A 22,458-nucleotide genomic window follows, 5' to 3' on the forward strand; every position below is an offset into this window, starting at 1 on the left:
TAACGTTGAGGCTGTTCGACATGCTTTTGAACGGAGCCCTCGTCGCTCTGCCATTCGTCACGCCCAAGCTCTTCGGATCTCCGACCGGTCTGTGAGACGTATTCTTCATGACGACTTGAGCTTCCACCCTTACAAGATTGCTATTGTTCAAGAGTTACAAGCAGGAGATTTTGGTAGAAGGTTGAATTTTGCTGAAACCATGTTAAGAAAGATTGAGGAAGACCCTGGAATCATTGTTTTGACTTCAGACGAAGCTCATTTCCACCTTAATGGATGTGTTAATAAACAAAATTTCCGTTATTGGGCCCCAAATAACCCACGGGAACTTCATCAGCGGCCTCTTCACTGTGAAAAAGTAACTGTATGGGCTGCAGTGTGTAGGTCAACAGTTATAGGGCCTTATTTTTTTGAAGAGGGTGGCCATACAGTGACAGTGAACTCAGAGCGTTATGTTGCCATGATCCGTGACTTTCTCATTCCTGAGTTACGTCGCCACCGCATACCTCTCAGGAGGGTATGGTTTCAGCAGGACGGAGCTACTGCCCATACCTCGCGGGCCTCCATGGCTCAACTCAGAGGATTTTTCCCAGGCAAGCTGATCTCGCTCAGGGGTGACATTGAATGGCCAGCACGTTCTCCCGACTTGTCCCCTTGTGACTTTTATCTGTGGGGGTATCTCAAGGGAAGAGTGTATGTTGACAAGCCAAGAAATTTGGATCAACTGAAGGAGAATATTCGGCGAGAACTTCGTGAGATCCCGCGGCAAACGTTGGAGAGAGTCATGACGAACTTTTCCAAGAGACTCGTACAGTGTACAGAAAATGGTGGTCAACATTTAAATGACGTAATTTTTGCGCCGTAAGCTATTTTTCAATTTTTTTAATACTAAATGTAATTTCCAATTCTCCTCTTTACAATAAAAAAAAATATATAAATATATCTCAACAGCTTTTTAATTTATCCAATATCAAAAACCGTCAGGTTTGACTGCCGGACCCAGTATAAAAGGATTGTGATAAAATAATTACAATTCGCTCATTTTCTGTACTGTAGAAATTATTTAGTTGAGACACTTAACAAGTGGAAATCCTAGTTATTAACTGATGTTCTGGTGGTGATTAGTTTTTTGCAATGTTGTATGGCTTCTCCAGACCGACTGCATAGATAGATAAAGTGATCTACAGGTCAAGGACTGAAATGAGGTTTACTTCCTCACACAAAACATTATTTCATTCCTTGTACTAGAGATCAGTCAGTCAGTCTTTAGAAGACACAACACTGCGAAACACTGTCACAACCAACATTGACGAGTAACAACAAATTCCAGCTAATTTATAATTTCTACAAAAAAGTAATACAAGATTTTGTTGGTAAATGAAAATGCTAGCTATTATCTAGAGCCTCACAGCTTATTATAAATTCGATAACTTGGTAGATGTCGTCTGTGTTGCCAATGGAGAACATGTTGACTAATCCTCATTAACTTCAGTCTTCTAAGAATAATTATCATGTATGCGATTTTCGGTAGTGCACTGTAGCAGTCGGTTCAGTCCCAAAGGATCAATGTAAAATAATCAAATCATGTATTGGAACATATACGACAGTTTACATAGGATCTTATTGAAAAATGTCATTGATTGAAGTTTTTAGTGTAGCAGGGCTATTGCTCTCTGAAATTTCAATTATTCCTTCCAAAAATATTCAGAATACGTTTAAACTGAAGTACGAGTTCGTTCCAGAATTAAGAAACACTATTTTTTATAGATCTGTACATGACAGGAAAAGACTGATATTTTCAGGCAACTCTCTTCCATATTTAGTGGTAGTGCTGTTGATTTTTCATGCGGCTGCCATGATTCGTTCGTCACAGACGGAAATAAATTGGAAGTTGCATTCGTTCAAATGCTAATATTAATGAATAATTATTATCAAACGAAATTCCAATTAAATTCTGTAAATCACCCCGAAGACTTCTGCTCCTGCAAATATTGACAACAGGGTGAACAGCTAGATGGAAATTCGATGAGCGCTACTATACAAAAATTATTTGTCAGCCCGGGAATCGAACCCAGTACCTCCTAATTGCCGGTCAGGAATGTTTACCCTTACACCAAACTGACAATCTCTGAATAGTAGCGCTTATTTTTTAGAAAGCCATAGCGGCCAGTCAGTCTACAAATGGAAATAAATTGGAAGTTGCATTTGTTCAAATGCTAATATTAATGAATAATAATAATTATTATTGAACGAAATTCCAATTAAATGCTGTAAATCACCCCGAAGACTTCTGCTATTGCAAATATTGACAACAGGGTCAACAGCTAGATGGAAATTCGATGATCGCTACTATACAAAAACTCTGCTATCCAGAGATTGACAGTTTGGTGTACGTGTAAGCATTCCTGACCGGCAATTAGGAGGTACTGGGTTCGATTCCCGGGCTGACAAATAATTTTTGTATAGTAGCGCTCATAGAATTTCCATCTAGCTGTTCACCCTGTTGTCAATATTTGCAGTAGCAGAAGTCTTCAGGGTGATTTACATCATTGTATTGGAATTTTGTTTAATGATAATTATTCATTCGTCAGTTAGGAGCCATAGAATATGGAGCTACCACTCACTTCTACCGCCAAATGAAAAATGCGTAGTGTCCTTTTTTAACGGGAAAGACAAAATTTGCGACTGAAATTCACTGCAAGTTGTGTAGTGTGGCTAATTTCAACATTTGGAGAGATGCTAAATTTTGTGAAGCATAAGGTAAGAACAACGGTCGGTATCTTCGGTCGGACATCTTCGACATTATTTGGCCACGTGACGTGAATGGACGGCCACTTGTTCGTTGTTCGTTGTGTAATGTTATTCTTCTTTCAACAGAGGATTGAAACATACGGCAAGCTATTTGCCTTGAATTAACATCATCACCATACACACGACACAACTCATGGTGAATTTCAGTGGCCCTTTTACTTTCTATCGTTAAAAAACGGGTTTAAACTACGCATTTTTCATTAGGCGGTAGAAGTGAGTGGAAGCTCTATATTGTATTGCTCTTAACTGATGAATGAATCACGGCAGCCGCATCAAACTTTCACAGCATTGCTATTGAACCTGGAAAAAAGTTTAACTGAAACTTTCAGCCTTTTCCTGCCATATACAGGGCTATAAAAATAGTGAAACTCATTTGTTCCTCGTAGTTCATTTTTCTTCAATTATTTAATTATTCTGGAACTAAAAAAAAAGCAATAAGCAATTATTGAAACTATTTTTCCAATAACATATAAAACGTGAATTTCTGTTCACAAATAAGGGCGTTATGTGTTCGAAAAGATTACAATGATCCTATGGGACATAATTCAATTTGTCCGACTGCTACCACGCACTCTGAATCCATGTCCCCAAAACTGAAAATAAATATATTTAAACCGGGCCTTTTATTCTAAATCATTCTGCATAATGAGCTTAACTGTCAAAAAATGTCGTAACTATGGTTGATTCATTTTTTCCTGATTTTTAATCTCTCCGGACACTGTTCAGGTGGTACACGATGCCATGGCAGCGCTGGAGAGGTTGGCGAGTGAAGTGGAGACAGAGCTGGCCAGCAATCCTGTTGCCGAGGAACTGGAGGGAAGACTGCGTTCTGCCATTGGCAAAGCTCGGCTGCTCAACGCCCAGAAGCTCAGGCAATTCGAGGGACTTTGTCATAAAAATATTGTGAGTCATCTTACATTACTGTATTTGCTATAGTGGGATTCACTGTGAATGGGAATGGGTTGATGCTTTTCATAAGTAAAGCTGATAGGTCGGAGTGAATTTATATTAGCTTAAAATTAAGTATTAATAATAATTTTATTAGATTATAATATTTTCAAGATTACCACTATATTCCGTTATACCCAATTAGAATGTCAAGAAAATGTTATATCTCCATCACCACGTTTCTCAACTGGACCAAATACAATTTTTATTTATTAAATTTTTCTCTGTCATGTAACCCATTTCAGAGGTATTCATTAAACATGAAAAAACATTTATGATATGTGAAAAAAGTCCGTTACATACTTGGATTATTTTCCTTAAACGATAGTGTAGCATCCCACTATAGACTCTATAGTGGGATGCATCTAGTCTAATATTCTAAATATAATATTTTAAATATAAATATTCTTTATGAAAACAAATATGATTGATAAATATTCTTATTACTTTATTCTTATTAGTTTTTTCTTGATCTACCATTTTGCTTTTCCAATATCGATGTTGGATAATCAACATTTTCAACAGGGAAAAAATAATACAAATCTCACGAAATATTGTTCATTTTTATCTATTTATTGATTGATTGAATTGCCTGATGTCAATTGATTAATAGATGATAGTTAATCATCTGAACTATTGTTTCTATATTGTTTTGCAGTCACAAGATCCAAATGATGACTTCAAAACAACAGACGAAGATCTGGCCGGTTTCTGGGATATGGTCACAATTCAAGTTGATAGTATGCATAAAGAATTTGATTCAATCAAGAAGCTCAAAGCGAATGGTTGGAAAATGGTAGGTACTTATTTGAAGTTTTTTATTGTTTTCAACATTCTATTAATTTCCAATTAATGAACTGCTAAAGTTGACTCGCTAATTTGTCTGTCACTCGCTAAAATAAATCTCTAAGAGAATTTGAATGTTTGTCTGTTTTTTGAAAAACTCTGTAATTTGAGAAAAAAATCAATGTTATCATGTCTTCTCGATAGTTTGAAATTTAAGGACACCATCTTTATATCCAACACTGTATAATTTCAAATCCGATTCCAGTCGTGTCACTGATTCTCTGAAGAAAGAGAGTGCTAATCATTATTATTTACAGATTAAGCAGTGAAAAATATTCCTCTACATCTCTACTGCTTGATTTTTAGTTGAGAAAAAATAATGCTTAAGAATTAAGATCTCTGAAATGCAATAGGTTAACTACTCTTGTCACTACTGGCTCTGTTTCTTGAACTACTACCTCAATAAAAGTTCAAAACTTCACTTATTAGTCGAGCTTAAATATTACGTGAATTGTAAAACTTATTCTGGTACTGAAAGCTCCACATATTTACTTGATATCAATATTATGATTGGAAAAGTTATTATTGATCTACTATTCATGAATTTTCATCTTAAAAGCATTATATTGAATAGTTTTATTATTCTATTGTTCTCAATAAGATTTTTGACAAAATGCTGTGCTATGTTGTTTAAGATAAAACTCATTATATACAGTACAATTACTTCATGCAACGACACGATGTTAGAAAGAGAATAATGTATATATGTATGTCTGTATTTCTAATATTATAATATTATTAGAGCAAAATATGAAAAAGATTCATTTCTATAATAATTATAAATAATATAAATTAGAAAGATTGAAAAATATTACTTTTAATCAGCTTATAATTGAATATTGTTTTCAAATTACCTTGAAAACAAGAATTAATTTATTGAATTTTATAGGTTGAATCCCCGTTGAACTATTCTTTAATCATCATTGATTGATAACAATCAATTTATTATTGTGGAAATTGGTCAAGTTTTCAACACTCAAGCACTGCTTTCCAATGAATTTCTGCTTTGTAGGGCAGTTGTAGTAGATGAATACTATTTGTTCTTATGGAAGTGTTCATACTTCGGCAGAGTGAAAGTATTATTATGATTACTCTCATAACAACCAATGGTATTATCTTTCTGTCCACCAGAAGAAGACTATTTTGGAACAGATAAAGTATGCCATTGGTTTTTATAGTTATTGAAAATTTTCTATTGGTTTAAATGAATTGTTTTTTATAATTGCAGGGCTCAGACATTGTCTTTCTTTCGAAGTATGAACACACCCATAACAACCAGTGGTTTTCTTTTCTGTGATAATAGGATGTGCTATTCTCATAGGATGTGATATTCTTTTCTGTGCAACACAGCAGTGCTATTTTTTTATAGGATGTGATATTCTTTTATGTGCAACACAACAGATATTCATTTAGATAGCAGGATTTGTGTCGAAATTTTACAATTATTTGACACTCGTACTCTTCATTTACAGATCGAAGAATCTCCTAGCAAAAAATCATCGGAGCCAATAGTTTCCAAAACGGGTCCAAGAAAGCAGCAACAACCTACCAACAGTATTGCCAACGGCAAAGATTCAAAGACTAATAATTGTAACGGAACGAGTAACGGCGCAGGCGCTGGCAATTCCAAGGCGAAGGATGAAGCGAGACGGAAGATGCTACAGGAGCGGCGATTGGCCATGAAGAAAAGCATGAACGCAGCAGCCAATCAGGACCAGGTGTTTGCCGCAGCCAACAATAACTCTTGCTAGTGTTGGAAACATCCGAAAATTTCCTATTGTTAACCAGTGTAGCCGTTTGTCTGAATAGAATCCAGGAATTTTGTTGTTATCAAGTTGTAAAATTTGCCTTGCTATGAAGCTATAAAATTTGCCTTACATAGTTGTGTGACACCATATAATTATCATTGAAATCAGTAATGGAGTATTATAAAAATACAATTTATACAAAATTAGATGAAAAATATAAATGAAGAAACATTTGTGAGTTATCAACAAACTGGCTGAGTTACTAAAAATACCTGATTTGGAATGAATTCCTGCTCTGCTGTGCTGGTAAAGGAGTAGCATTGTTTCTTATAGGAGTGTTTACTCATTTTTATTCTGTTCATGTGTGAACACTCCCATAGGCCTACGATTCAATGGTATTATTTTTCTGTCCAGCAGAACTGAGATGCATGGGAAAGCAGGGCTATAGAAGGCTTTATAGTTTTTTGACTTTGTAATTGAAGCCTCTGTCATTAATTTGTTCAGCGAAATTGCCAATTTAAAACAATAATTCTTTGTTCCTAATTACAAAGGGAAGCAATCCATATGGATTATCCATAGGTTTTTTGGAGTAATTAAGAAGCTTCTAAGTAATGTAAACGCACAATGTTATTACCGTGTTATCATAACTTAATTAACTGAACTTGATAAAGTCACAACATAATTCCTTGATCTTTCTGACTACAGTCACCTTTCTAAAACACCCACGAAAAAATGAAAAGTTGAATCTGATTCAATAAAAATACATAGTGAGGTTTTGCAAAGATATTCGCGTAATAGAGCTGTTTGAAAAGCTACATAGCGACTTTAAAATGACTCTTAACTGCATTGCTGATCGTAAATTAGATATAATACAGTAGTAGCTAAACGATGTTTTTGTTCATATTCATATTTTCTTGAGTTTTTGTTTTCAAATTTAATATTTTTGAAGATATAATTTCAGATTTATAAAAAGTTTTAATCACAAAAACATAGTTTATTTTAAAAAGTGTGTGTTCTTTAATAGTGTCAGTAGATACGTGACATTATTGGTGCAGTCAGAATATACTTTATAAATTCTTGAGTTTTGATTCTAATGATTTAAAACAAAAAGCGATTTACTATATTCTTTGCATAGCCTTGATCAGTATTTATAAATAATTATATAGTCATAAATACAATGATTCTATTTATTTGTTGAATGAGTGAAAATCTGTGTATTTTATATTTATAATCAACTGTTGGAAAGTGCTGACTTTGAAAGATGAGTATTTTACAAATTTGAAGCTCATATATTTTTTATAAGTGAATACTTTGCAGTTATTCGATAAAACTAGAAACTAATATTGCGGTTTGCTCATTATAAACTGTTTACTACTACATTACTTCTTGTTAATATTATAAAAATGTATTATTTATTTTTGTTGATAATTTTAGAAGATATGAACCAGTCCTAACCACATCACAATTTAACTGAGTCAATAGTAAGAATCATTTTAAAAATATTAATCATTTTAAGTTAGCGTTTTGAAAATGTTGATTATTTTAAAACTAATGTATAATCGAATGAGATTACTGGTTAATGAAACTCGGGGAGTAAGTTCCCCCATCCACTAATATTTTTGTTGCAATCAAAAGATGCTATCAATTTACCACATATGAGGAAATAAAATTAGTTAATTTATCTTCAAGTGATTACTCTGTTGTATATCCATACTTTTTCACTGTTAAAATTAAACTTGAATTTTAAAAAACTTTTGAAGTGAAAATGCACTTACTTTTTGTATAGTGACGATCGTTTCGACCTGTTGTTGGTCATCATCAGACTGTGGGAATTCAACTCAGTCTGAATTCAACTCGAGTTGAATTCCCACAGTCTGATGATGACCAACAACAGGTCGAAACGATCGTCACTATACAAAAAGTAAGTGCATTTTCACTTCAAAAGTTTTTTAAAATTCAAGTTTATCTTCAAGTGTTATTTCAATGCGTAACCTACGAGCAATCCCAAGAATCTCGTAGGCTTAATAAGGTAGTAACTAATTTTAATAGTAGAAATCACATAAGCTCTGAGTAATCATACATTTTTTATTAAGTTATTCGATGAACATTCACATCCACATTAACGTTGTCGGTAATTAGTCTAATCTATAATAATAACGTAATGAATCGTCTTACACACGTACGGGATAGGAAAAACACAAATGACTTAGAATTAATCAATTAATTATTATTTAATGATTAAAACAAATTTATTAAATTTGTGACTAAAAGTTAACGTAATTAGGCCTATGAAAGCCCAAACAGGCCTTACTCCGTAGCTTAGTAGCGAGCACGGTTCGTGAATCAATAGGTTGCGGGTTTAAGACCTATCAAACTCACTTTTTTGCTGGAAATTTTTAACTCTTATAGAGATTATCCACGTAATTTTGAACAAAATAATAAATTATTTGCAAATAAAGCATTTCAAAACACCAAATTTTCCCAGTTCAAAGCAAGGGTTACCTGCTTGTTACAAATTGATATACTTCTCTGCGAGTTTCCTAGTACACCTGAAATCATGGATCATTTATAAAAATTTTATTAAAAGTATTTAAATTCACCGAGAAACTGCTGTTTTTCTGGTGTTCTGCAAGTAGAAATAGAAAAGCTAATTTTCCATGCATAAATTCAAAATTACAAGAACAGGCTTGTTGACGCTACTTAGGACATAGTAATAAACATTGAAATGATTGAACAGCTCAAATAACTTCATAAAATCTATTTCAATTTTTGAATCTACCGTATTTCCATCCTGCGATAATATCAGGCTAATATAAATGTAGAGTTGAAAATACCTCTAAGGTGTCATTATTATAACTATTTTAAAATTTGATAGATTTCAAAATAACGATTGTTTATAGTCGTTCAATACTTGAAAAAATGTATATTTTTCTTTGTAAATTGTAAAATACAAACAGCCTACTTTATACAGATATTCTTTATTTAGACTTGTGTTTTGAACTAGCAAACAAATATAATGATTGAATGATGAACGTCATGACTGATTTACAACGTTTTAATTACAATTTGATGGATGGTTCGGTTTGAAACTACAAATAGGCTATCTCTAATGATTTATTCTCTCAATTTTCTAAATTATTCCGGTAGGAGATTTGAATTAGCTCGTGACCAAAGACCAAGTAAAATGACTGAAGCCTGAAATGATTGTAAATCTTGTGTATTCAATTCTTATCACATGTATTTTGAAAAACTAGCAACCCTTTTTCTTGATGGAAGATATTGTACTCTCACAGCATACAAAATGAGAAACAAATTGTTCAGATTCAATTCAAGGACAGAAAGCTTACAAAATATAAATTTCATAGAGGAAGAAAGTTAGTAGAAGGCTTACTTCTTAGAATGATAATAGGCTTTAATATCCACTCGAATATATCTGTAATAACTACTCAAGTTTCTAGAACTGTTTGACAGTGAGCAGGTATTTCTTGAACCAATCACATCACTCAAAGTGCTAAAACTAATTCAAATTTATCAAGTAGCGAGGTCTACTGCCTCTCAGTCTTAAATTTCAGACTTAATTGAAATTTTGTTGCCTATGATAGTATTCTTCGATACCCTGATTTCAACTCCTACTAAGAGTTCATTATTTTTTGTTATTTGAAATATTTTTATAATGGGTCTACTCTATAATTTATCCCCAAGACACGGTATCGAATTATATCACAATATCTTGACAGTTTTTTGTTTTTTTCTATTGCAGTTGTGAACTGTAGTATAGAAATGTATTCAAGTCAAAATCATTCATGAATTTTAATAAGTTATTCAGTCAATATTTTGAGAAGCCAAAGATACTCCACAATATTTATTGTTATAGCGCAGTTTATCATTGTTTTGTTTTCAATAAGCTGGTTTTGTTGAATAAATCACTAGATTGATTTTGATTTTTGAAGCTCTGCGGCTTTAGCCATTGTGATAATAGACTACTTATTTTTTCAATAAAATTTTGTCAGTTCATGGATAGTACTTTTTCAGTTTTTAATGATAAGACTGAAAGTGCCTCTTATATGTTTCTCATCAATATTATTGTTTTGAGAAATAGACTCTCAGTCTTAAATTGAAATTGTTATGTGTTTTCAAACCATCTCAGCTTTAATAATCATAGAATTTGTATCATTCCGTCATCATGCATAATAATATGTAACTTTTTAGTTATTTCAAGAACGACACCGTTTGTTAATATCAACTGCAATACCATTGAGTTCCTAATTTTTAGTTAACCTGGAATTATCTATCACATCTATCACTATTAAAGTGACCTTGGTTCTACTTCCGTTGTGTTTTCAATTCATTTATAAGTGTTAGCTAGATCCATCTAGGTATTCAATATAATATAAATAGGTAGGATACTCAGTTGAAAAGATGAATTTTTTAATGAAATAACTTTCACATTTACTTACTCTTTCGTGCATATTGTTGAGTTAACAAATAAGAATATGCTTATCAATAAGTGTTGCCATTCAGATATGTTATGGTGCTCATTCAATAAAATTTTCTTAGTCTTCTTTATGGTACTAAATGTTTTTCAATACCAAAAACTGGACACACTTATTAAAATTTCTCATATTATATGTTTGTTATTGGTGCCTACTCAGAAACAAAAAGTTTTGATAATTTAATCAGTGATATTGTTTATTAAAATCATTTACCAATTATTGCAAATGAAATTGCCTTCGCATTGTAAGCTACTAATAAAACTGAATATATTTGCATACAGAACGTTGGTGGGAAAAAATTAGTTCAATAGAATTTGAATAATGATGAACTCACTCGAATCACCATCATTAATCAAGTTAATCAAATTAATGATAATACGTCAAGATTAATATGTGTAATCATCCATAATCTTTGAATTGAGTTTATAAACTTGATAAATCCAATACAAACTTTACAAACTGTTTAATTTACTAATTTACGCTCCTCATTGTAGTGCAATAAATACAAAGTCATCTAAAACTTTAAAAAGTTTATGCATTTATAAAATGTTTGGAAATTATATTATTTTTATCTAACAGATTGAAAATACTGATTCATTATTCTTAAAGCAGTTCCCATAGACTTTTCGTAAGCTTCAGTGATCTCATTTTCTTTTGCTCTACTATTCCAGAAATAGTAAATACCCTCGCTAATATTATCATTCCACATTTTTAAAAATAAAACACAACTATCCACTTCTAAGTCCCATGGATTTCTTTCCTTATTTGTAAAACTTAATCCTCTTAGATGACGGCAAAAAACGAATTGAGATGCTCAATGACCTATCCTTTGGAAATCATTGATATGTGTTCTAATGTTGAGTCTGCTATTTTATTCATTGTGTATTTTCAATCAAACATAATAATCATGAAATTTGTAAATTATCTAACAGAGAATTCTAATTTTATTCTTGGTAAGAGTTTCTAATACTGATGAATTTTTTAATGAGGTTGTTAATTAATTATTGTAAGATCAGAGGCCCGTTCAAACTGTGACATATATTGCGATAAATCGCTTTAGTAAATTGTTACTCCACTACACTAGTTCACACTCATCGCTCGTGATTGATAAATATACGTACGGTAGTGCTTTTGTAGAGAAACCTAGAGTTTTCCTACGAGTAAAGATTATTAATTTATAGTCTAAACATTTTACTCATTTTAGAGAAAATTATCCCAATATGTTACGCTGTTATAACGGGCCTTACCTCACTAACTTGCAAATGATATTGTTTATGCTACTTTTTTATCGAATTTAGTATGTTTTGGTTAATCATATATATGATATTAAAATCCTTGGGTGTGATGAGGAACCATTTTTAAAAGATTGTTATAACCCATGTGTGCTTGATTAATTTATTTAATGATTGTGTAACAAGACTTGTGAGTTTGTAATATTTTCAGCACTTCTAATTTATTATTTTGTAGTAAACAATTTTCTTAAAGCGTTCTCAAATCTCTTTAATTATATTCCAAACCTGCTTTGAACACAACTAAAAATTATTCTGTAAAATATTATCTCAATAAGTTTTTTTATTTCGGTATATCTTCAATTATTTAATTATATCTTGGTGTACCGGAGGAGTACCTACAATATCTGTAGGTCTACTTAATTTTATTCAAATGAAAAATTTACAGGATTCCGGACCGGTTGCACAAAAGCTGGTTAAATTTTAACTGTGTGGGCTTTGGCTTCCTCCGTCACACGCCTCCACTCGTTCATCATCCTTCTCCATCCACGAATCCCCATCCTATTCAGATCAGGAGATCACTCTCCACACCCTGCAGCCACCTTCTCCTTGTTCTCTCTCTTTTTCTCACGCTGAAAATTTCACCCTCAAGCAGTTATCTCCAATGTACATAAAATACAGGTATTCTAGGTACCTTGGTTATCTCTGAGGTCAGTTCTGCTCCATTCTCCAGACATGTCCCACCCAGCCAGCTGATTCTTCGTGATTTGAAAGACAAATACTTTAGAAATATAAATTCAAATTATTTTGAGTTACCTAAGTCTACAATGTTCTTTACTTTATTTTATTTACACTAAGAAACAAAAAAAAATATTTAGTGCTGACTTTGATCTAATTCTTGTCAAATTAAATCTTCAAAGCTCACATTTTACTTTCCTTGCCCTATTACCATAGGTAAGGAAAGTATTGCTTTCCGAAAAAAATTAAGGTACCCCAATTTCTATACGTTTCAAGGTCCCCTGAGTCCAAAAAAGTTGTTTTTGGGTATTGGTCTGTATGTGTGTGTGTGTATGAGTGTATGTGCGTCTGTGTACACGATATCTCATCTCCCAATTAACGGAATGACTTGAAATTTGGAACTTATGGTCCTTACACTATAAGGATCTGACACGAACAATTTCGATCAAATGCAATTCAAGATGGCGGCTAAAATGGCGAAAATGTTGTCAAAAACAGTGTTTTTCGCGATTTTCTCGAAAACGGCTCCAACGATTTTGATCAAATTCATACCTAGAAAACTCATTGATAAGCTCTATCAACTGCTTCAAGTCCCATATCTGTGAAAATTTCAGGAGCACTGCACCATCTATGCAAAGTTTGATTTTAGATTCTCAATTATCAGGCTTCAGATACAATTTAAACAAAAAATTTCAATTGGAAAAGATTGAGCATGAAAATCTCTACAATTAATGTTCAGTAACATTTTCACCTAAAATTGAAAATAAGCTCGAAATTAGAGAAAATAAGATTATTCAATTGCAAACTGTTGGCAACTGTTGATTTTCTATTAAATCATTCACCATGAAGAGATAGCAGACTTCGTGTGTCTCCAGCGTTATTGTCCTGTCACCAGCTGGCTCAGATCTTAGAAAAGTGGATTTGAGATGCGCGGGAACACTAGCGTCAGTTGATCAATTTTCATAACGGCAAGGAAAGTCAGATTTTTGAAGTATGATTCCAAGGATAGCATCAATTATAATCAGCTGCTAGAATATTATGAAGATTAAAAAATTGACAGTGATGTCTTTTTTATGACTTTTCAAAGACTGAATAGAAAAACAAAATTTTAAACGAATGTTATATCAAAGTGTCAATAATTATATTACAATAATTATTGAGCACCAATTGATTGTCATGATACGTGTATTCATAAAATGTTGATAGAAATTCACAAACTGCACATTATTATCGGTAACTTGATAAAACATTTTGTTATTACTTTTTGGAGTTGTTGATGGCTTAGGGTTATGTTGATTCGTTTGTGTATTGAATACTTCTACTAAATTTCTTGCATAAACTTATGTCTTTGATAATCAGTTTGTAGCGTAGAATATACTGAGCTCTTAGTATAATATTAAATATATTCTATTCAAAAACTTTTTATCCTTCATAGATGAATAAATCATCTTTATAATAAGCCTATCTTCATTCTACATAATTTAAAAATAATCATTCACTTGTGTATATTTTTCAGTATTTAGCTCATTGTCATTAATCAATTGTAAGCGTTTTTTCATTCTATTCAGACTATTAGAATATTCACAAAACAGATTGGAAATATCGTTTAATATTAATTTTTCAGCTGCATTTTAAACTAAAGAAATTAATTTCCGAGCATGAATAGTAAAAAGCGATTAAAGTTGTTCAAAACTTTTATTTCTCATGATTTTTCATCTCTTCAAATTATTAGGTAAAGACTCCTAGATTCTACTCTGAATATAAGTAGGTAACCTACCTAGAATTTTCTGATTGACCCACTGTGCAAAATTAATCTTATGCCATAACATCTTCTTATTTTTCCAGTGATAATTTTTCTACATTATACCAATATTATTCTTGGAACTGGAAATGTTGATGATCATCTCAGTCATGATAGAATTATTTCCTCATCCTCCTTTTCCCAACCAAATTCAAAGATGCGCAAAAACATAAAACTAGAAGCACCTTATCAATTGAAGAAGCTTGATAAGTATGATTTGACTGATAATGTAGCACAACCAGCATTAAAATCAAAAGTGTGTGGAGAAACAATTGTAAAAAATCGTCTTTCACTACAATATCCAAACGTCAAACATCCAACATCCTTCGTTGCAAAACGAAGCTCTGATCTATTGGAAATTGAATCCTCGGAAGTCTCCCCTTCAAAAAATATCAACAATACGGAAGAAAACTATTCAAACAATTGTAATACTGATAGTACCGGTACATTTCAAACATTTGTTGATATGTTAAATAAAATTCCATCCAGTGCACCTTCTGGTAATATAGTAGGTCTATCACAAAATCCTATTGGAACGTCATCAAACTCATTCAATAAAGACGAGGATGCAGTTATATTAGATTCAAATAGAGGTTCATCTTATTTCAATGAGGCCAGAGAAAACAACAATAATAATGCTGCCAACTACTATCTTCCATCTCATAGTCTACTAGATTCAATGAGATCACCAGATCAAGCAAATTCAATAAGCGAAATTTCCATGAAAGACAAAATTGATTTGAGTACAAGTCGAATTGTTGAGCTGGACAGTAAGAATCCTCCACCCGATTGGGTTTTCTCCTCAGGTGAAAATTTAGCAAAAAGTGGAGGAATAAACTTGGTGCTACCTGATACTCATGGTAATGAGAATCCTCCAGACTGGATTTTTTCACCTCCTGAAAATCTTGCAAAAACGAAATCTAAACTTGTAGATGATTCAGATAATGATAAATATCATAAGTATAATATATTGCAGCTGCATAATGCTGGACTGAGAGCTGGATTGGTTGATAATGCTGATTATGAAGCACAGTTTGATGATAGATCGAATTTGGCGTCGCCCTATAATAGTGAAAATGAGAGAGCAATTGGCCTAAATGAAGAGTTTGAGACAAATTCTAAATTCAGAAAACGAAAATTAATATCAAAATCTAGAGAATCACGAGATGGTCAAAAGAAGGTGATTGATATAGGAAAGGAAAGCATACTCAGCTTAGATTCATTGAACGATTTAAGAGATCTACTGATAAAAAATTATGTCCCTTCTAATAACGATTTTGTTCCTGGGAAAAATAAACGCAGATCTTTAACAAATGGAAAAAATATAAAAAGTAGTGATAATACAAAAGGAACCATTGATCTCAAAAAAGAAGTTAGCCGATCAAAATTTGATAATGGTAATATTTCTCCGACCATCAACAATAATTCTATAGCTAATAAAACGACTCTTCATCCTGTTAACAATATTTTCTCTGTCAAATTGAATAGAACATCATATTTGGCCAAGACAAACTCCAGTGAAAGAAATACTGATGGAACAAACAACAAATCAATTGCGATTAGTATTAATTCTAAGCCAAATCTGATCTTGAAAAACTTGACTCCACTAGTTAAGGAGAAATCTAATAATACACTGCAATCTGATAGAAAAAGTGAACTGCTGAGAAATTTTCCGAACACTCTAAGTGAAAAATCGAATTATTATTCTATACCGAAAGGTGTCCTTGTTGATAACAGAGACAACCCAAAAATCAATGTTGAAGGATCTTATATGGAGCACCTGTTGAAAAATAATAATGATTTCAACAAAATAAATGAATCCGATGAGTCTTATGTTATTTTGCGGAGTAAAGAGCTGCAACGAATGAAAAATGTACTGTTGAATAATTTCAAGCAGATGATAGTGAATAGCGATAAAAAAGGTGACCGAGTTGATACAACTTGCTATTATCCGTGGGAACTGAGCACTATTGAAACTTGTACTCAAGCAGAGAGTAGGCCTACATCACCCTCTGTTGGATCTATTTCACCAAATGATGGCATGGAAGTAATCTCGATTTCATCAACAGATTCTCAGGTTGCTGACGGGGTGGTTTCTACTACATCACCTAATTCTCCAGAATTTGATATGAATTCTTCCACAAACCTTCAAGATTTTGATAAGTTTTCCCCTACCTCCCAACCAACGACTTCTCAAGAATCCAATGTACAAGAAGATACAAAACCATATGACCTTTCAGATTTGAATACATCTACAGAATCAGGACGACAGGACGACATTTTCTCCAGGACGACACAGCAACAGTCTGATCAGAGGTCTTCTCCAGGCTTGAGTGATATTTACTCAAATAAGCTGACTGAGAATTCGGGTTGTCAGGTTGATGATTCGTTTACAGAAGGTTTGTACTTTTTGGTCCCAGCAAAGGGAGTGAATGCAATAAAATGTGCTCTTGAAAATAGTAGGAAAATATACATGGGTTCGAGTATTACAGGGAGCTTTATAGCTTCAGTTGATGCACCTAATATGGTGGCGAAAGACACTCTCTCACATAATCCCTTGTCATCGAATCTCACCATCACAAATGATACAATCCTTCGTGACACTATTGAGCATATACTTAGGAATAAGAAGAATCAAGGCACCCAACTTCTGCAAGACGAAGAGAATGAAGAAGAGAGTGGACAAGGGGCTAGAGTAATCAAATTGATTGGTTAATAGAAGATCATAATTTAATTGGAAATAAAAATGAATTTGTAAAAAAATTCTATTCGTTCTTTTTAATTGGATTTTGAAATTTATTGAAATTCAGTGTAAACTCAAATCTCGAATATAATTGATTTAATTTTATATTTTACTAATTTCATATCCTATTTCTATAAAAATATTAATTATGAAGCTTTGCAGAAGTTATTGAATTTTTAAAAGACATTCGAAAACTGTAGGAAATGAGTAACAAGTGAAAAACAAGGAACGTCACTGCTCAGAAAGAAATCATATTCTTTACAAACTAGAAGAATAGAATTCGATATTCTTTCGAACTTCCTCTCCACAGTACCTCTGTCATCTTATGAAATTTTACATGTTTCATCACAGATTCGTCTAGTTAAATTGAATTTTCTTCTGTTTTCGTCAACCGCACGGAAATAGTGTGATGGAATTCGGAGCGACTGAGTACCGCCTCAACCCCCGCACCCTTAGACGTTGCCAATTTGTCAGGTGTATCATAGAAATTTTGATTAATACTTATTTATAGTCAGCTGTGGACAACATTGATCACCTCTCAATTTGGCAACAATGCACTTCAGTTCCAATTCCCATCGGACTATTTTCGTGCGGTTGACTATAGTTTAGATTTGAGATTTGAGGAAAAGATAAGGATTGAAAAGAAACTGCTAAAAAATTCCTTTAGTGCCTAAATGCCAGTGGCTTCCCAGCCACCCGTCAGCAGATATTGTCCTGTCGCAATGCATCCATCTATTCTTTGTTGTTCTTTTTCTATTTGGCTCTCATTTCTTGTTTTCTCTCTTCTACAAGACGCGCGCAACCACTGTCTTGATATCTTTGGTTGACGTCTCGCAGTGATTTCCCCTGGCATGCTCATTAAGACATCTTCACTCCAAATCAACATTCATTTATCATTCAGTTCTCCAGCAAACACACCGAAAAAACCCACCGCAGCTAAAAAACTGCGAAATTTGCGGCCACTGTTCCACCTCAGGCTACTGACGAAAGTCTGCGAAATCTGGGTATAATACTCACTGTACAATTTTGACATTCTTACATTGTGGACAAGCATTATATTGCCAGACTTGACGATCCACATACGAATTTTGGACTTTTCTTGAGAAGAGTGATTGTACAACGTAGTAATTATGCCGGAGAACTGACATGTGAGTTGTTCTCATTTTGTCAAGGCGTTTAAATTGTGCAGAATATCCTTTAAAACTCTCGAAACGCATTCTGAAATAATTTTAGACAATGCACCATGTAGTATAATTTTTCAGATTATTCTATATTCACTGAGATCGTAGTACAATAAATGATCATGATACAGATTTGATTTACTGTAAGTTGAATAAAATAAAAACCATATTTTTGAAACAGTAAAATGTTGAAAGATAAGACTGAAAAAGACTATTTTCTATCAACCAAATATTTTGAAATTTTTATCAATCCAAGCTTTTATTGGATATAATTAAATTACTTTTGATGCTTGAACTCTCACCTTCTCAGCTTAGTCTTACGATGAAGTGAGAGAGAAAAAAATAGACTAAAATGCTATACTGGAGTGTTTTTTGGTTTGGAATGAGTAAGAGTATAAAAAATATGGTACAAGAGTGGTAAATCTGTAAGCTCAGAATCCCCACAGAGCAAATAAGAGAAAGATACCAGGTTCATCTCCTTAAAAATTATCTCACGGTCAAGTGCTGTTGGATCATACGAGTACTATACGAGTAACTTGATCGATGTCGAGTGACGAGCACTAACTCCATTCACTCTTTTAGGAAATGATAGAATTCCGTAATTTCTGTATTATATGTGAAATTCTGCAAATATCTTGAAATAGCTAGAATTTTGACTTTCTATTTCTACTCCACTCACTCTTTTAGGAAATATTAACTTAACTGATAGAATTCCGTAATATCTGTATTATATGTAAAATTCTAGGAACATACAAAACAAGTTTGAGTCTTCTAATAGCTCGAATTTTGAAACTTTCTATTTCTCCAAAAATATAATTTGGAATTTATCACGATTGATAAATACCTTTATTTTACACTTTTTACATTAAACAACCATTGGAGTGAAGTTGAAGCGTTGAGGAGGCACTCTCCTCTTCCACATTACCCAAATGTGGGTGGAGCCACAGTGTGGTACAGTACGGTATATCATAGTTTATTACGGAATAGTTGACAATAGCTGAAGGAATCAGTTATAAATTGTTGCAACATCTTCATGATTGACGTTCATGGTGTTATCGGAGAAGATTTTATAATTATTTATCTATTAGAAAATGAATGAGATAAGGAAGGCAATACGGTTTCATAATGGAAATAAATATGAAATCAAGTTTCATTTCATAATTGGTGTGGGTAAAGGGATTAAACCTTTTTTACAACGTGGCCGATTTTAACACACACAGGACCCAGCATACTACTGTTGAATCTTTGAACTCACTGTTAAGCATCTAATAACATTCTTCGGATCATGAACTTCAAAATTCCCGATGATTCTTATCAAATATTCTGCCCTCTTTCCCTCACAAGACTCAGAACTCAGATAAATGTTTTAAAGATTCTTCTGAGTTTGAACCTGAGAGTTTCCTATGTTTCTTTTAAAAACTTCTGCCCTATATCTCACACAACACACTCATAAATGCAGATTTGGGACTGGCAACCTTAGAATCATCAAAATAATGGTCCTCTCTCTCACACTTATGTCTCAACTCCATGCTTGAAAAACTTATTTCTATCAAATTATGCGCTATCCAGAAGTTGGAAGTTTGCTCTCAAAGAATTCGATATCCAATTGCTTCCAATTCTGTTAAATGACATTCAAAAGAATGCACCTTGCTGGTTGTCGTTAGAGTGTCAAGGTGATCCGGCTTCATCAAGTATGGAAGATGAGTGAAAGCCTGCGTTAATCGAATTGAAGTGATTAGCGCTTTTTATCGGCTGCGGTTTAGGCGCGCCGATTGAGTCGTTCACGAGATGAATTCCTGGGATGCTCTGTCAACGTTTCCGATCGAGAGACGGTTTTTGTGCGAGAATAAATGTTGGACGGTGGAGGCGGAGGCGGAGGCGGAGGCGGAATGTAGTGCGCTCCTGGAAAAGCGGCTATGAAAGCTGGCGTGGCCTGGTCCGACGCCCTTTGTCATGCTAATGCAAATGCAGCTTAGGAGATCTTCTACAATATGTCGGGCCAACTTCTTTATTGCTCATACTCCGCCTCGCTCGGCCACTGAGCAAGATTCACTTCAAAATGTCACTATTGGTTTTATGGCAACCATTGCACTATGCATTACAAGGGATGCTGACTATAGTGAGATTTACCTCAAACTGTCAGCATTATTTATTTGAATGGGAAGCATTGTAAAAGATGATGACAGCATAAGGTGAATCTCACCAGAGCTGCAGGAGAGTGGAGAGCTCCTGTTTGTACCCCAACCCAACTTAATTACCTAACATCAAATCAAAGCTCTATGGTATAGTACGGTCGACATGGAACGCGACAAGGGTTTGTACAAGGTCCTTGGATGTGAGTCGCTTCTCGAGTGTAGTTGCAGCGCAAAAACAGTGCACTGGGCACTAACTCAGAACACAGAACACGGAGAGGAAGACCTTGATTGTGCTAGGTGCAAACAATATAAATGTTGGTGATGGCTTGTAATTATTATAATTGTTTTGCAGCTTATTCTATAAACCTTTTTAATTGTTGTTTTACCTTTTATCATAAACCTGCCCCGTACCTACTAGATAGATAAATGGTGTAGGTTAGTGTTATATCAGATTCATAAAACTAACATACTCAGCTACTTTCAGTTGTAGTTTGTTTTCCATCAGAAAGCAGGAGCACTCCAAGTGAGATCAACCGTTCACAAAGTAGACTTCATAATGATCAAGGCCTGCTTCAAGATTGATTCCTTCACTCGTAGGCAGTACCTTAAAGAGTACTACACGTTAGGTGGGTTGAATCGTTTGAAGATATCTCCCTCCACACCACGTATAGATACTCTTCCGTCAGAAGTCTACCTCTTCCTTCATCAGCAATCTGCGGAATTCGCGGCCGACTGCAGGAAATCTTGAGCCGAGAGGTTTTAATTTAAGTGCTGAACTCGGCATGGATGCAAGGAGAGGTCGGTCGGTCGGTTGGAGAGGAGAGAAGAGCCAGGCTGATGGAGAGTTAATCAGTGGCCGCCGCATGGCCGCATGTGTGCGTGCGTGCGTAATCCCATGGCCCTGCTGGCTGAGATTGCGGGATTAGACAGACCGACCGGTGCGGGGTGCATTCGCGTAAACCATCATCCAGTTCGTTTTTTCCCGCTCTTTTATCTTTGCAACCCCCGCGTGGATGTCGTTTTCAATCTGGCTCCGGCCGCCCCTTTCTCCTGTCAATCTCTCTCTCGGTACCCTGCAACCCTCAACCGTATTACTGCCCTTCTTCAATTAAAAGAACCCAGAGTCGTCAACACCGCCTTATGTCACTCACTATTCATTGTCATTCACTACGTCCTTTTTTGTGCACGGAGATTTGCACTTTCCCAGTCTGGGATATAATTTCGACGACCCAACTCGCACGGTTTGACTTCCTTCATTTGATCGACCACTCACTGACTATTTAACTCCACCCTCTTCATAGTGTTCTCTGTCCCTCTTCGTTCTCTCATATGCCAATATCATTACCGGCTCAAAACATGTTATCAAACATGAACAACGGGGACTCTGGTTTCTACAGATGATCCAAATCACATTACCACAAGAGTCAATTTGTCCTAGTACTCCACATAGAGAGAAATTAGAAAATGAAAAATTGAGTGCTAATAATGTAATCTAATCTATGAAAAGCTATGTTATTGTTCATTGTACATTGATAACATTACACACTTCGGTACTATGATTGGAAAATATTACCTCATTGGGATCGAATTATTCTTCTGCACACACACAGTTCAGTTTAATGTAGCGATCTCGCATTACATGGTGTGCACTCAACTTCATTTGTTGATTGGTTTCCAATTCCAATCCTTTTCTCCAATTCTTTTGTCCAGTAGATTTTTCTCCAATTAAGTTAAGAGTTACTACAGAATTCACTCTATATTCATACATTTTAAAATGTTAGTCACTAT

At 34.1% G+C, this 22,458-nt stretch overlaps 2 protein-coding genes across 3 annotated transcripts in view; both read left to right on the plus strand.

The window, feature by feature from the left end:
- The window catches only part of LOC111058338, a 44,925-nt gene extending 32,593 nt beyond the window's left edge, over positions 1-12,332 (plus strand). For both annotated transcript variants that reach the window (XM_039423962.1, XM_039423961.1), the window contains exons 9-11: positions 3,535-3,711; positions 4,415-4,552; positions 6,075-12,332. In XM_039423962.1, coding sequence (XP_039279896.1) covers positions 3,535-3,711; positions 4,415-4,552; positions 6,075-6,353 — 594 coding nt within the window. In that variant the 3' untranslated portion in view covers positions 6,354-12,332. The remainder of the gene's footprint in view (positions 1-3,534; positions 3,712-4,414; positions 4,553-6,074) is intronic.
- A 1,476-nt stretch (positions 12,333-13,808) lies between these two features.
- LOC111058340 (probable serine/threonine-protein kinase clkA) lies at positions 13,809-17,374 on the plus strand. Its single transcript, XM_022345856.2, has 2 exons — positions 13,809-14,043; positions 14,656-17,374. Exons 1-2 carry the CDS (start codon positions 14,007-14,009, stop codon positions 17,325-17,327), a joined length of 2,709 nt encoding a protein of 902 aa, XP_022201548.2. The 5' UTR covers positions 13,809-14,006; the 3' UTR covers positions 17,328-17,374.
- Positions 17,375-22,458: the final 5,084 nt, after the last annotated feature.

Source organism: Nilaparvata lugens, chromosome 3 (assembly GCF_014356525.2).
Source record: "Nilaparvata lugens isolate BPH chromosome 3, ASM1435652v1, whole genome shotgun sequence".
Taxonomy (NCBI): Eukaryota; Metazoa; Arthropoda; class Insecta; order Hemiptera; family Delphacidae; genus Nilaparvata; species Nilaparvata lugens.